A 15996-nucleotide genomic window follows, 5' to 3' on the forward strand; every position below is an offset into this window, starting at 1 on the left:
AGGAGAATTAGCAGGAGGAATTAACCCTTAAGCAGGCGTCTGAACAGCTCATGCAGGCCATCTCCTTAACCAGGACGTCTCTGTCTGGGAAGATAGAGGACGTATACACGGAGGTGGGACGCCTCCGACAAGACGTGCAGGCCATGAAGGGTCGCTTTACGGAGGTGGAGACGCGGGTATCCCAGGTAGAAGACACCATCACACCCATGGAAGCTAAACTAGCGAAAGTGGCAGGCTCCATGAATGCGTGGAAGCAAAAGGCAGATGACCTGGAGAATAGAATGCGTCGGAACAACATCCGAATTATCGGCCTGCCGGAGCGATCGGAAGGACAACATCCGGAGCAGTTCCTAGAAGACTGGCTTAAAACTACTTTGGGCGATGAGTTCTCCTCAATCTTTGGGTTGGAGAGGGCTCACAGGGTCCCCACCAGGCCTCTTCCTCCGGGAGCCCCACCTAGACCATTTCTAGCACACATCCTCAACTGCAGGGATAGAGACGTGGCTCTACGACTGGCGCAGCAAGAGTCCTATCAAGTTCAATAATGCCACGATCTCGATTTTCCCGGATTTCTCTGCAGAACTCCAGAAACAACGGGCGCAGTTTACGGAGGTCAAAAGACATCTACGGGAGAGGAATATTGTATACTCGATGATTTACCCGGCCCGGCTCCGGGTGGTCCACGGAGGCTCTACTTTGTTTTTTACAGACCCGACGGAGGCGACGGAGTGGCTACGATCCCATGGAGGGTCTGCTGAAAAAGAATCCTAATGTATCTCTTGTTGGTATTTTCTCTTAATCGGCTGATTGGAGCTCTACTCGAGGACGTCCAGGTCACCAACAATACCGGACACTGAGATCAGTGATGGTATCCCCATGTTTGTTTTTTGATGGGAGTACAGGACTCTGCTCCTATGTTGTTTGTTGTTTTTTCACTTTGTTTTCTTTCCGTAGTGGTTTTTGGTATTTTTTGGGCTATAGTCGCAGTTGGCAGCAATTTCAGTCTCTAGGTGATGTCTCTAAACTTTGCCCGGGTAATCCTATGTACCATGTCCAGCGGAGTGAAATATGGGGTCGGAGTTAATATGTATGACATGGAATGTAAGAGGAATAAAAACTCCTCGGAAAAAGATCAAGGTCTTTTCACAGGTCAGACATTATCGCCCTCATGTTGTGGCCTTGGTGGAGACGCACCTGACTATAGATACGGCACGGTTCGTGCAGAAACCCTGGGTACAATGGTCTGCCCATACATTTCATACCAGCTACTCGAGGGGGGTCTCGCTGTTGGTACATAAAGACATCAGATGGGAAGCGAGGGAGACTCGGAAGGATCCTGAGGGTCGTTTTATTTTTGTCCACGCACTGATAAACACCAGGAAGTATGTGGTCTTATGTATTTATAACCTCCCTCCTGCAGAAGGCAATGAGTTTTGCCCTTAACTACCCAGACGCAGATGTTATTTGTATGGGCGACTTTAATATGGTCATGAACAATCGCCTGGATAAATTGAGGCTGGATAATGAAGCGACCGGGGGGTCCTCCCCAACAACTACAACCCCGTTGTCATTATTTATGGGGAGTGGTGGGTGGTTGGATTTGAGGAGGGTGCGTCACCCTGAGTTAAGAGAATACACTTGTCATTCATCCACTAAGCGCTCTCTATCGCGCATAGATTATATATTTGGTTCTGGCGGTCTGGCATTGTGGGTGGCTGATATAGAGCATGGAAGTAGGGGAATCTCAGACCATAGTCCGGTCATCCTTAAACTCAAATATGGGCAAGTAAACAGAGGAATAGCTTGGAAGTTAAATCCTTTCTGATTAAAACTGATAGGGTCTCCCGACAGAACGATTGATCAGTTGAATTGCTTCATCGCGTCCCACCCGGAACCCCAAGATATTCATCTATTCTGGGACACCCTTAAGGCATACCTGAGGGGCTGTTTGTCCTCCACGATCTCTTATATTAAGCAGGTAACCGCAGGGAAGGATGACGAGGTGGAGCAACGACTGAAAGACGCAGAGGCAACATACATATCCGACCAAACCAGCGGGAACAGGATTGAGTGGCTGGCAGCCCAAAAGGTTATACACTCAACATGTGGATACTAAATCTAAACGCAAGCTATTCTTCACCCGTCAATCCTATTTTGAATTGGGGAACCAGACTGGCAAATTCCTGGCCTATCTGGTGCGCCAGCACAGCACCTCAAATACGATATTGCAGATTCGTTGGGCGGATGGTATACTGGTGTCTTCGACAGAGGATATTCTTGGCTGTTTTCAGGATTACTACAGGTCGCTGTACGAATCTAAACGTGACTGACGCTTTGGAGTGTTTAGACTATCTGTCAGATATATCATTCCCCACATTGGATTTGGAACAGCGAGCCCTTATGGATGCTGAGTTCACCGCAGAGGAGATGGATAAGGCCATAACAGACATGGCCTCTGGGAAGGCACCTGGGCCTGATGGGTTCCCTATTGAACTATATAGGAAATACCGCGATATATTGACGCCACTCTTGGTGAAGATATTTCGGGGAATATGGGAAGGGAATTTTATGCCTGAGTCCTTTTATGGGGCTAATTTCATAGTGCTTTGGAAGGAGGGGAAGGACCCTTTATAATGTGGATCCTACCGTCCCATTTCACTATTGAATGTGGACTATAAAATTTTTACCAAGATTCTAGCTACCAGGTTGAATTCCATTATATTGAATCTCATACATCCTGATCAAACGGGCTTTATGCCTGGTAAAAGTACTTCCATTAACATCAGAAGAGTCCAGTCAATAGTCCAATATAGCTCCTTGGTGCCAGATAATAAATGGGCATTGGCATCGTTAGATGCTGCCAAGGCTTTTGACTCCCTTGAATGGCCTTTCCTCTCCGCATGTTTGCAAAGATATGGTTTTGGTACTAAATTTATAACATGGATCAAAAAATTATATATGAAACCTAAGGCCCGTATTATAATAAATAATTCTATATCTGAGTCTTTCGCACTGCATAGAGGAACCCGTCAGGGTTGCCCTCTTTCCCCGGCTCTCTTCGCTCTTGCGATAGAGGCACTAGCAATGCGTATAAGGTCCTTCCCTAATATCCGAGGTATAGATATAGCAGGTCGGGTGGATACCATAGGACTATATGCTGATGACTTGGTGATATTCTTGAGTGACATGGAAGAAACTTTGCCGCAGGTGATATCCCTTATAGATAGATTTAGTGACTATTCAGGTTTATACGTAAATTGGGAAAAGTCTGCTCTGTTACCCCTTTCCCATACCCCGATGCTCCAGTTGGATGCTCTCTCCTCGCTGCCTATTGTGTCTAGTTTTAAATATTTGGGCATCCATATTTCTAACAATAGTACGCTTGATCTACAACATAATGTCCACCCGTTGTTAGAACTAGTTAAAGCTAAGTTTGCGTCTTGGAATAGGCTCCCATTATCTGTGGCTGGACGCATTAATCTGATTAAAATGATATTGCTCCCTAAATTTAGCTATTCGCTTCAGCACAGTGCGGTGGCGGTGTCCAAGTCCTTTTTTGTTACTCTTAATTCTCTAGTCACGTCCTTTATTTCGGGGAAAACTAGGCCCAAACTTAAATTGTCCACTTTACAAAGACCAAAGAAGGGAGGTGGGGCGGCGCTGCCAGATTTTTTCCTGTACTACTTAGCTGGGCAGGCTAAAGCTTTAAATAACTGGAAGCCGGGTAATTGCCTCCCTAATTCTGAAAGCCACCCGCTTCACGCTGCACAAGCGGATTGCCCATTAGGTTTCCTTGAGCTGGAGAAAACTAATGTCCCACGTCTGTTGCCCCTGCTCCGGCTGGCACGATTAATATGGAGACAAATCAAGAATGTAATAGGGTTTAAAGATGTTATAGCTGAAATGCCCCTGTGGAGTAATAACTATTTTCCTGAGCTACTGAATCACCCGTCCGCTGTTTTTTGGACCCAGTGTGGCGTCTCTTCAGTGGGAGACCTTAAAGTCTTTTGAACAATTGCAGACCACACATGATATTCTGAGATCTCAATTTTTTCGCTATCTGCAGCTGAGATCGGCTCTTCAGTCACACAAGAGGGATGTGGTTTGGACCGTACTATTTCATCGTTACCTCTAATAGGAATTCTTAATTCAAAGGGACCCCAGGGTCTCATATCCTCCCTGTACACATATATGCTGTCAGTAGGGGAGGAATCGGCCATAAGCTCTATTAGGACGAAATGGGAACGACTCATCCCTAATATGCAAGGAGAGGAGTTGGAGGAGATTCTGGAGTCTCCGATTGGAGTATCACCATCTGTTAACAACAGAATGATACAACTGTATATAATTAATCAATCAATCAAATTTAACTCCGTTGCGACTTTTTAGGATGGGTCGGCTTCAGTCGTCAGATTGTATACGATGTCACTCGCCAGATGCTGATTTTATTCATATGGTGTGGCAATGTCCCACTATCCTACATTACTGGAAAGAGGTGACTGCACTATTGACATCCCTGGTGCAGGCCCCTGTCCCTCTAGAGCCATTGGTCTGCTTGTTGGGGTGTGGGAGGAGGAGATTTGGGATCGCTATACTGGGGTCTTCCTGCGCGAGACACTGTTTATGGTGGATGGCACTGTGGTGGATGGGCGGCTCATGTCCTTCCCTTGGAATTTGGATCAAGCTGGTGAACTCAATTGTCCCATATGAGCGCACCTTATACCAAAACAGGGGATGCCCGGGTAAATTTGAAAAAATCTGGGAGAGGTGGAATTCCTCTCACCTCACTTTGCAAGACTGAGACATCACATGTGACATAATACGATATAGGAAACCAGGCTGCGGAAATAGTAGATATTAGATGATGTAGCAGTAGTTGTAGTTTAGGAGTTTTAGTTAGTTCCTATGGTTGCATGATATGACAAGGTTTGTGAAACTGGATTGATACACGTGTGGGGAAATACATAACCAATTGTCTTTTACATATGCTGAGAAGGAAATATACATGTTACCTTGTTTATCTATAAGAATGTGCAATTTCTTTGTATTACATTTTATTGTGGATGGAGACGTGTGCTTTGTATAATGCCTTTTATTATAAGTCATTGTGTACGTTGTACATTCTTTGTATCCTGGTGCTTAAAAAACGAATTAAAAAACAAAGCAAATGACAACCAGCAAGAGTTTTGCAGATGAGTGCCCTACAAGAAAGGAGGGCAGACATAATATGCAATGGAGTGATAGAAAATAAATAGCACAAGCAATATGTAAATGCTAACATATGCAAAGTCACATTAAAAGATGAGGAGTGGTACCACCCAAAGCTCGGACTAAATGTCCGCAAAGGACTGGCATGCAGCTATCACTAAACTGGGTCAAGCAAAAATATAACAACCCAAAAACTCTCAGGTAGACAGTGTCAAAAAGATATTGAATGAGCATGAAGGTATAAAGAAGGCAAGAAACGTCCAGAACCAAGGTTCAAGGACAGAAATGAAATCACCCAGATTCACTGAATAATCTTGGGTTCCATAATGCAAAGCCAAATAGCCATGTGCAGAGCGTTCTTGCTTACAAGATCCCACCGGGGGGGAACTGAAAAAGATTCCCGATGCGTGTCGCCACCCCATGTGACGAAGCCACAGTGTTTATCCAACATGTCGGTTTAATGATCACCTTGGGGGACTGTAGCCCTAATGTGGTCGATTACAGTAAGTTTTTCTTGCATGTCACTTCATGACTTAAGTGTTTTTATATGGTGTTGTTCTTTTGTATCCAATAAAATATGTGTTTATAGTTTGGTGATCCTTGTTGTAGTGTGTAGCTTTTTTCTTTTTCTATTTCCACCTTTCATGATGTGTAACAAACCATGTGGATAGGTTTAGATTTGGTGTATGAAGACACCGCCTTCTTTTTTAACATTAGTCCCATTATTTTGGTTACACTTCCCCACTCCCTGCTGTGGCTGATGCTATGGAAATAAGGCTTAATATTCCAGCAGCTCAAAAATCTAGATAGGCATGGTCCAGCATAGTGGGCGCTTTCCGTTCCAGCCCATAGTTCTACCCTAGTACAGCATATGGATAAGGGTTTACACTGAGTATTATGAAGTATGCATACTTGGTTTAGTCCTACAACTACAGGGTCCATAAACACATAGAAATATTAATTACACTCTCTCATAATTCTGTTTATGTGCAGATCTTGCATTATGTTTTGGATAATGCTTTGAGAACAGCCAAGAACATGCAGAAAACAACAGAGAAGATGGTGCAAAGACTGGCTTCAGATCTGGCTAACCCTCCATCTTATCGCGGCTCCTGTGCTGTGTTGAAAGAATGTCCTGTAATTAGTGGTAAATAAATGGCAGGGATTGAAAAAGCTCCTTGTATTCGTGTGTTATCTTGTCCTCCTGCCTAAACTCTTCATTTAAAAATAAAAAAAAAATTAAATAATCTGAACTATAACTAACAAGAAAGCAAAAACAATGGCCCCAATTCATCAAACAGTCTTCATCAATTGGCAAAAAAATTGCGAAACTTTTGCACCATTCCTGAGCAGTTCTGCCAACCTTTTTAGCAATAAGGGGCATGACCCAATGCTAACCACAAATTCAACATAATTATACAACAAAAGTGGCCTAATCTAACCCAGAAAAGGAAGCCAGCCATTGCTGAGGATATTTTTTTGTGGTGGCACACGGCAGCTGACAGACGTATCAAATTCATTTACATTCCCACACCTCTTCTTAAATATGGTGCATCTTTCTCCACTGCACCCCTCTTTACAACTGGCACGTAAAAAGCCGGTCTTGACGAATCGAGGCTATGTTGTCAAAGTACGTGCCTGACATGTGGCATTAACCCCTTCACCACCAAGCCGGTTTTCACCATCCTGACCCGGCCATATTTGCCAATACTGCCCAGTGTCCTTTTTTGAGGTAAAAACTTTGGAACCCTTCAATGGGATCCCAGTGTTTCTGAGACTTTTTTTGTGATACATTGCACTTTATGGTAGGGATAAGTTTTTTTGCGTTTATTTGTGAAAATATCAGAAATTTTGTGAAAAATTAACAAATATGCAATTTTCAAACCTTTAATTTTCATGCCTTTAAACCAGAGCGTTCTGTCACACAAAATAGTTAATACATAATATTTCCCACATGTCTACTTTACATCACCATAATTTTTAAAACATTTTTTTCTTTGGAAGTTAGAATGCAATTTCTCCTGAATATGCCGATACCCCATATCTGGTTAAAAACTACTTTTGAGGCACATCTCAGAAGTGAAGGAACGGTTAGGCCATATTATAGTGCAGATTTTGCTGTTATGGTTTTTGGGTGCCATGTCAGATTGGCAGCGCACTTGAGGTGCCAAAAAGCAGAACCCTTCCATAAGTGACCCCATTTTGCAAACTACACCTCTAAGTAAATTCATGTAAGGGTGCAGTGATCATATTGACACCACAGGTTTGTCACTGAACCTTACACCATTGGACAGTGAAGAAAAAAATAATTACATTACCACAAAAATTGTTTTAGCCCCAGATTTTACATTTTCACATGGGAAAATAAATAAAAATGGCATTCAAATTTGTCCCACAATTTCAGCTGAATACGAAATACCCCATATGTGGTTGTACGGTACTGTTTAGCAACAAGGCGATATTCGGGAAGGATGGAGCGCTATTTGCCTCCTGGAGCGCAGATTTTCCTAGAATAGTTTGCAGACAGAGCTCCTAAGTGCTAGAAGAGCAGAATCCCCCCTCAAGTGACCCCACTTTGGAAATTACACCCCTCTCTGAATTTCTCTACAAGTGTAGGGACAATTTGACACCATGGGTATTTTCCAGAAACAAGCAGCAGAAGATGTTGTAGTCACCAGTACATTGTAGTGTTCGTACATTGTGTCCACTTCATGCTTCTGGAGACATGCACCCTGTAAATTAGGCAGGTTCTCATCACTACAGAAATGCCAAACAGGTGGATGCAAAATGTGGTTTAGGCAGAATTTGCTGAATTTCTTTCTGGGTGCGAGGAACTATTTTGCTTTTTCAGAGCCTTTGTGCTACCAGTAACGTGGAAGCCCCTAATATTTCTGTTAACAGATGATGGACCTGATTGGTTTGAAGCTTTTGTTAAGAACATTTTACATAAGATTTTGGATCACAGTTATCCGGCACTCTACGCTGAGCACTTACATCGGGGTTTACATCTATATCTCCAAATTATGTGATTCAGATGAGACCCCAAGAGATCCATTCACTATAATGAGGCAGCAGAGTTACTCTGGACTGCATCTGGCCTCTGTTCAGCGGTGTTCATCTTTTTAGACGTGCACAAAACTGTGCCTGACTGCACTTTTTTTTGGCATACAGATTTCTTCTTTTGCCTAATCCACCGCACTCTTATTCACGATTATAAAGTATTGCAGATAGTTTTTTTGGGACAAGATGACGTTTTCAGTTATACCATTTTTATGTATATTCAACCTTTTTATCACATTTTGTTCCACTTTTTGTTATGCTGAAAAAGCATAGTTTTCTCCTACGCCTCATTGGGGACACAGGACCATGGGTGTTATGCTGCTTGCCACTAGGAGGACACTAAGTGAACACAGAGAAAAGTTAACTCCTCCCCTGCAGTATACACCCTCTCGCTGACTGAGATTTCTCCAGTTCTTGCTTAGTGTCTGTAGGAGGCACTTGGGTCTGGCTTCAAACCCCAATGTTTTTATTTTCGATTTTTGAAGTTTTTTCTGTAAATTTTTATTTTTTAATTAACCGAGTGAAGGGGCGATGGATTCCTTTCAAGGGTCCGCTCTCACCCCAAACCAACAACAGGCGAGAACGTGGAGTATACCTCCCCGTACCCTCTCCTGCGACGACTGGGGCATACCTGATTCTTCTGGGCGATGGTTCCTTCACGGTCCCGATCTCCCCGCACGGATAAGAGGGCAAGCGCACGGAGCACACAGAGTGCACGGAGAAGACTTGAGAAGCGCTTCGGATGCCCTGTATCAGCCCCATGGCCTCTCCATCCCCCTGCCTATAGGGAGGATCAATTGAGGTATACCCCTTTAAGAACTCCTCCAGCTCTGCTGCATTGCCTAGGAGGATGAGATCTGCAGGCTGGGTCCTGGACAGCGCGGCCTGCGTGAGCACATGATCGGAGGTATGGGGTCGGGTCGTGGCCACTGGGAGAAGCGCTAACCTAGTGTCAGTGGCGGTACATCGGCGCCCCGTTCTCCCCTTCACCAGGCGCTCAGCGCGGGTAGGCCCAGAAATTTAGTCCCCGGCTTTTCGGCCGACTAGGCCGCAATTTACATAGTGCCGCCCACTGTTAGCGCCGCCGCCCATGTCCTTGGCGCTCCTCGCTCTGTACGAGAAGCGCCCTGCTAGTCTCGGGGCCATGTCTTTTTCACCTCAGCCTGCTCTGTGACGGCTGCGGGGGCGCGCACACTGACTAACAGCACCTAGCAACGCTGCAGGGCCACCGCTATTCCTCCTGGGGACACAGCATCAGGACCGTTAGTAGGCTGCATTTGACTTCAGAAGAGAGCTTAACCCCTTCTCTGCACATTCACATCATCTGCAACCCAGGCTCTGCCTGTAATCCTTTGGGGGCACTATGTCTCAATCTAAGGAGGCCAAAAGGGCTACTAAGAAGCATACTGCGTTCTTTACCTCTTGTGCCACTTGGAAGATTGCCTTGCCAGTACCCAAACTAATCTGTTATGCACGGATTGCGACCCGGCTTGTGCTCAAACGCCATCCGCCGCCGCTGCTAGGGTGCTCCCTGAGTTTAGTCCCCCTGAGTGGGCTGTGTCCCTGTCATGGTCTGTGGAATCACTGACCAAGGCTATAGCCTCCCTCCGGGAATCCTCTTTAAGTCAGAACGCGTCTTTACCGCCCGAGGACGACTCTGGCGACGGCCAGGAACCGTCCTCCAGCAGGGGTCGTGCTCGTTCAAGGGATCCTCAGGTCTCTAGAAAGCGGACCCGTGACACGTCCCCTAGTCACGCTCGTGCTTCAGCATCTGCGAGCTGTCTCTCGCTCTCCCTCTCCTAATGTTTGCAGCGAACATGACTCTGAATTCGAGTCTGACATGCCAGTACCTCAGAATCCCCCAAATGACCAAGAATCGCTTGATTCTCTTATAGAATCAGTCAACATGATTCTGACGTTGGGCGAGGAAAATATTCCCGCTCCGGAACACGTTATCTCCTTTAAGAAGACTCAACGTGTATGCAGGGTATTTGCCAGCCATCCAGAGTTTAAGGACATTGTCGACAAACATAGGGACCGGCCACAAACGGTTCGCAGGTCAAAAGCCTATCGAGGCTAAATACCCTTTTACTCCAGAACTAATGGAGGATTGGTTACAGTCCCCTTCTGTGGATCCTCCTATATCGCGTCTTGATTCCAAAATGCTTCTATCCATTTCTGAGGGTTCTTCAGTCAGAAACCCCTCTGATCGTCAAATTGACTACCTTGCTTGCTCAGTTTTTGAAGCTTCAGGAGCGGCAGTCTTTCCATCTTTTGCGGCGACTTGGGTGGCTAAGGCAGTGGCCGCTTGGGCAGAAGTGTTAATTACTGCCATCCAAGATAGCAACCTTCCTCCAGAGGCAACCAGTGTCGCCAGGCAGATAATTTACGCAGGGAACTTTGTAGCGGACGCTTCTTCAGATGCCGCCAATTGCGCTGCACAAGCAGCCGCAAATGCAGTCTCCGTTAGAAGAGCGGTTTCCACTTCCAAAAGATCATTGACTTCTATGCCTTATCAAACAGGTCGCCTATTTGAAGATAAACTGGATCAGCTCATTTCTGATACTACCGGGGGGGGAAGAGTAAATTCCTTCCCCAACAAAGGCCCGTCCGGTCGCTTTGGAATCAACAGCCGACTCATTTTCGGCCTTTTCGCAACAATTCCAGTTGGTCTTCCACAACCTTCTCTTCTGGATCAGGTCGTTCCCCGCATGGAGACAGAGGTTCCAAGGTCTCATACAGACCTAACTGCTCATGGAAACCCAGGCCGAGGGCATCTGGAACTAGGGGAGCCAGATCCCATAGATCCTCCACACAATGACTTGTTGCGGTATCCGGCAGACACCGACAAAGTAGGTGGTCGTCTACTATCATTCAGTCAGACCTGGCTCGCGGTCGTCCACGACAAGTGGGTCAGGGAGCTGGAGTCCTCCGGATACAAAATAGAATTTTCTCCCCCCGACACGTTTTTTCCGGACCTCACCTCCTAAGACAAAGACAACAGCCTTCCTTCGGGCCGTTCATGCACTGCAAAGGGATGGAGTCATCATTCTGGTCCCTCAAGACGAAAGGTTCAAGGGTTTTTATTCTAACCTTTTTGTGGTTCCAAAGAAGGACGGTACAATGCGTCCCATACTGGACCTCAAGCTGTTAAATCAGTTTGTCAAGGTACGGCGATTCAGAAAGGAATCTCTCCGTTCAGTCGTCGCCTCCATGGAAAGAGGAGAGTTCCTAGCATCCATCAATATCAAAGACGCTTACCTTCACATTCCAATTTGTCCATCCCACCAGCAGTTCCTGCGCTTCGCAATTCGTGAAGAACACTTCCAGTTCGTTGCCTTGCCTTTCGGAATCGCCACCATCCCCAGAGTCTTTACCAAGGTCATGGCGACTGTCATGGCCATTCTTCACGCTCAGGGAGTGGTGGTACTTCCGTATCTGGACGACCTACTGATCAAGGGTCTGTCCCTTCCAGCCTGCAAGGAATCCGTAGATATCACAGTAAATACACTTCCTCACCTGGGTTGGAAGATAAACTTCGAAAAGTCTTCTCCGGCATCGGCTCAGCAGGTTTCCTTTTTGGGAATCATCTTGGACACTTCCCGCGGGTTGGTCATTCTCCCTCCAGGAAAGGCATGAGCCATACAACAGGGAGTACAGACTCTTTCCCGACCAGTTTCTCACTCCATACGTTTCAGCATGAGGGTTCTCGGAAAGATGGTAGCAGCGATAGAAGCTGTCCCATTTGCAGTTTCATCTCTGCCCTTTACAACATGCGCTGCTGTTGACTTGGGACAAGAACCCGTTATGCAGGGGACCGGCACCAGTCCATCGCACTGAGAAGGCCCTCCACACCCTGGATGTGGTTAGGGCTCTCAGATGGTACATCTCGCAGACGGCTCCCTTCCGCAAGTCAGATGCCCTGTTCGTACTTCCAGAGGGGCATAGGAAGGGTTTAGCCACCTCAAAAGCCACGCTAGCCAGGTGGATTCGCTTGGCTATTCAGGAATCCTACCATGTCAGGGGCACGCCTATCCCAGCAGGGATTAAGGCGCATTCTACGTGATCAGTGGGCGCCTGTTGGGCCATTCGGCACCAGGCATCAGCAGAACAGGTCTGCAAAGTTGTGACTTGGTCCAGCTTGCATACCTTTACAAAACACTACAAATTCACTCTCAAGCCTCTGCGGATGCGGCTCTTGGCAGGCGCATTCTGCAATCGGCAGTACCACAGCGTTAAGCCAGTGGTACTTGGGGCATTAGCAGTTGTATTGCTCCCCACCCAGGGACTGCTTTAGGACGTCCCATGGTCCTGTGTCCCCCAATGAGGCATAGGAGAAATAGGGATTTTTGTGTGTACTCACCGTAAAATCCTTTTCTCTGAGCCAATCATTAGGGGACACAGCACCCACCCTGGTTTCATTCTTAGGTTTTGACATAGTTTATTGTTCTTTGTTTAATACTCCTTCTGCTTTTTCCACCAAACTGGGGAAATCTCCGCCAATGAGAGGGTGTATACTGCAGAAGAGGAGTTAACTTTTTTCTGTGTTCACTTAGTGTCCTCCTAGTGGCAAGCAGCATAACACCCATGGTCCTGTGTCCCCCAATGATTGGCTCGGAGAAAAGGATTTTACGGTGATGTTCACTGAAGGGGTTAACTAGTCGGACAGTTTTATAGAACGGGTCATTCTGGACTCCGTAATACTAAATGTGTATTTTTTTATGTTTAACCACTTTTACGCAATAAAAACAATCTTTTAGAAAAAAATAATTGTTTTTGCATTGCTATATTCTGAGAGCTATAGATTTTTAAATTGTATTCTGATGGAGTTGTATCGTGGCTTATTTTTTGGGGGGACAAGATTAAGTTTTCAGCAACACCATTTTTATTTACATTTGACTTTTTAATCACGTATTATTCCACTGTTTGGCGGTAATATGAGAAAGCATAGTTTTTTGCCACTTTTTTTTACGGTGTTGCACTGAAGTGGTTAAATAGTGTGACAGATTTATACATCAGATCCTTACTGACACGGCAATACCAAATATGTGTACTTTGTTTATTTTTGTTTTTACATTAATGTATTTATCGGTATAACATTTTTTGTTCTTTATTTTGTGATTTTTTTATTTTTAAAAAGTACGGTATTTTTACAATTTTTAAAAACTTTATTTTTAATTTTTTTTTTATCTTATCCCTCTATATTACACCAACTTTCCCTGCCCTGATCGCTGATTTAATACTTTGTGATACTTTTTCATCACAGGGTATTAGGTCAATGTCTTGCACACAGGGAGGAGGCTTGTCAGCTTCTTCTCTGCGCAGGAGCTTACAGGACACCATAACTGGATGACCCTGCAGCCATCTATCAGCCCGGGGTCACCTTGGAGACCATCGCCACAATGCAATCGCAATCATGTGCCGTTAAGAGCAGAGAGGGAGCTCCCCTCCCTCTGCTATGCTGATCGATGTCTCAGTCACTTTGGACAGCGGCATCAGAGGGGTTAAACACTGGCGATTGGCGCTAGCACTGATCGTGGGCGTTTCTGCAGAGTGGCAGCTATAATATATAGCTAACGCCCACTGATGATTGTCCCTGCTTCACGAGTGAGCTGACATGATCATCCCATCGGTCACATACCTCCTGTGATGCTGTACATGTACATCGGATATCATGAAGGGGTTAGGTTATGTGCACATATTGCGGATTGCTGTGTGGATTTTTCCGCGTGGAATCTGCATCTTTTGGCAGAATCCGCAGGTCAAAATCCATGCGTTTTTCCTGCGGATTTTGTGCGGATTTGGCATGCGTTTTTACACCTGCAGATTCCTATAATGGAATGGGTGTAAAAACGCTGCAAAGAATTGACATGCTGAGGAAATTAAACCGCTGCGTTTCTGCACGGATTTTTCCGCAGCATGTGCACAGCGGTTTTTCCCCCATTGAATAACATTGTACTGTAAATCACTAGCAAATCCGCAATGTGTGCACATACCCTTAAAGTTGAAAAAATTCTGGATTTACCTTGCAAGATTAGACCTTGAGAAACAGATGTGTGAATCAGGCATGAGTATGGACTCGTCTCTGTTGATGGGATTTCACTGCCGACGACATGCTGTTTGTCAACTGGCTCTTCGTAGTTAGGCAGTTACACACCAGGTAGCTGGCTGTCAATCATGATGACATCGGCAGTGATGTCCCAGTACACACAGCAGCAGAGAAAAAGGGGCCCTGTGAACGTCGCGTCAATGGAAGCCAGAGAACTGCTGGCAGGATTGGTCCATGACCGTGTTGTGCCGGCAGAGATTGGCACTGGGAACAACAGTCAGGTAGTTAGCAACTACTTGCCTATAAGTTCTTAGGCCAATAAGAGCCCAGAGAAGCATTGTGGCTTGAAAGTCTCCTCATTTTGGCATGCTTGACATGTCACTCTCCGCAAGGAGAAATGATACCCCTTGGATCTAGGCCCATAAGATAAAAGTCCTAATTCTAGTGCAAAAATTGTTATACATTCTAATGTATCCATAATGGCAGCAGAGGGAAGCAACAATTCAGAAATAGAAGGGAGACTTTTGGACTCCTGCTTATATAATAGACTGCAACTACTGAGTACAAAACAAAACCAAGCCTCCCAACCGTCTCGGATCCAGCTGGACAGTCCCGATTTTGACAGTCTGCCCATATGTCCCGGCCGGGAGTTTACTTTTCCCGCACTGCACTGATAAGCTGCCAGGTCCCCCCATGCACCGACCCCATCCATTCCTCGCCCTCCCAGAGAGACCCACAGCAGCCCCTCACTGGTAATAAATCCCAGCAATGATGTTGCTAGGCTGCTCTGTGTGCACAGGACCTGTGATGAGGTCACAGGAGGGGAGGAGTCAGAAGTCACCTGGTCAGGGGCCTCAGTGTATGCAGGACTCTGCTGTGCTGGTTGTCATTGTGTGGGGTCAGGAGGGGTTTACAGGGTGGATGTAGCAGAGCTGTGTGTGAATGAGGTGTAAGGAGCAGAGCCGTGTGTATGAGGTGTACGGAGCTGAGCCGTGTGTGTACTTGGTGTACGGAACGGAGCCCTGTGTGTATAAAGTGAATGGAGCCGTGTGTATGAGGTGTAGGGAGCAGAGCCGTGTGGGTACGGGGTGTATGAAATGTACGGAGCTAAGCCGTGTGTGTACGGAGCGGAGTCGTGTGTGTACGAGGTTTACGGAGTTGAGCCATGTGTGTACTGAGTGGAGCCGTGTGTGTACGAGGTAGACAAAGCGGAACCATGCGCGTACAAGGTGTATGGTGGGGAGCATTCATACCTCCCAACCGTCCCGGATCCAGCGGGACAGTCCCGATTTTGAGAGTCGTCCCGGCCGGGAGCTTACTTTTCCCGCAGACACAGGAGTACATGCCGGAGCCCCAAGGAGCACTTTAAAACTCGCACGTGACGTTCCACTGGAAGTGATGTGTTGGAAGCTGACCAGAAATTAGGTAATGTGATGGAACCATGGAGGCACTTCAGGGAATGCTTTTAGATCCATCACCGTGTCCTCCTCCAACAGCGCGGACAGCTGGATCGCCTTGGAATCGGGGATGCCGGCCATGTGAGCTGATCATGATATGTCCTGCACCGGGAGGTTCAGGTGGGCACTGAAATGGGAGCTGGGCTGCTATAGTATCTTTATAGAATCTTTCTCTCTGTTTTTTTCTCTCAGTTCTTTCATTCCCTCGCTAATCTTTCTCTC

The 15996-nt window shown here is 46.1% G+C and overlaps 1 protein-coding gene across 1 annotated transcript in view; it reads left to right on the forward strand.

Annotated features, from left to right (window-relative positions):
- The window catches only part of LOC141096363 (uncharacterized), a 60743-nt gene extending 54360 nt beyond the window's left edge, over positions 1 to 6383 (forward strand). Inside the window, exon 9 of the mRNA XM_073582918.1 lies at positions 6202 to 6383. Within this exon, the coding sequence (XP_073439019.1) occupies positions 6202 to 6363 (162 nt within the window). The 3' untranslated portion in view covers positions 6364 to 6383. The remainder of the gene's footprint in view (positions 1 to 6201) is intronic.
- Positions 6384 to 15996: the final 9613 nt, after the last annotated feature.

This window comes from Dendrobates tinctorius, unplaced genomic scaffold (genome assembly GCF_039654945.1).
Source record: "Dendrobates tinctorius isolate UK_male_01 unplaced genomic scaffold, ASM3965494v1 ptg000074l, whole genome shotgun sequence".
In the NCBI taxonomy this organism is placed as follows: Eukaryota; Metazoa; Chordata; class Amphibia; order Anura; family Dendrobatidae; genus Dendrobates; species Dendrobates tinctorius.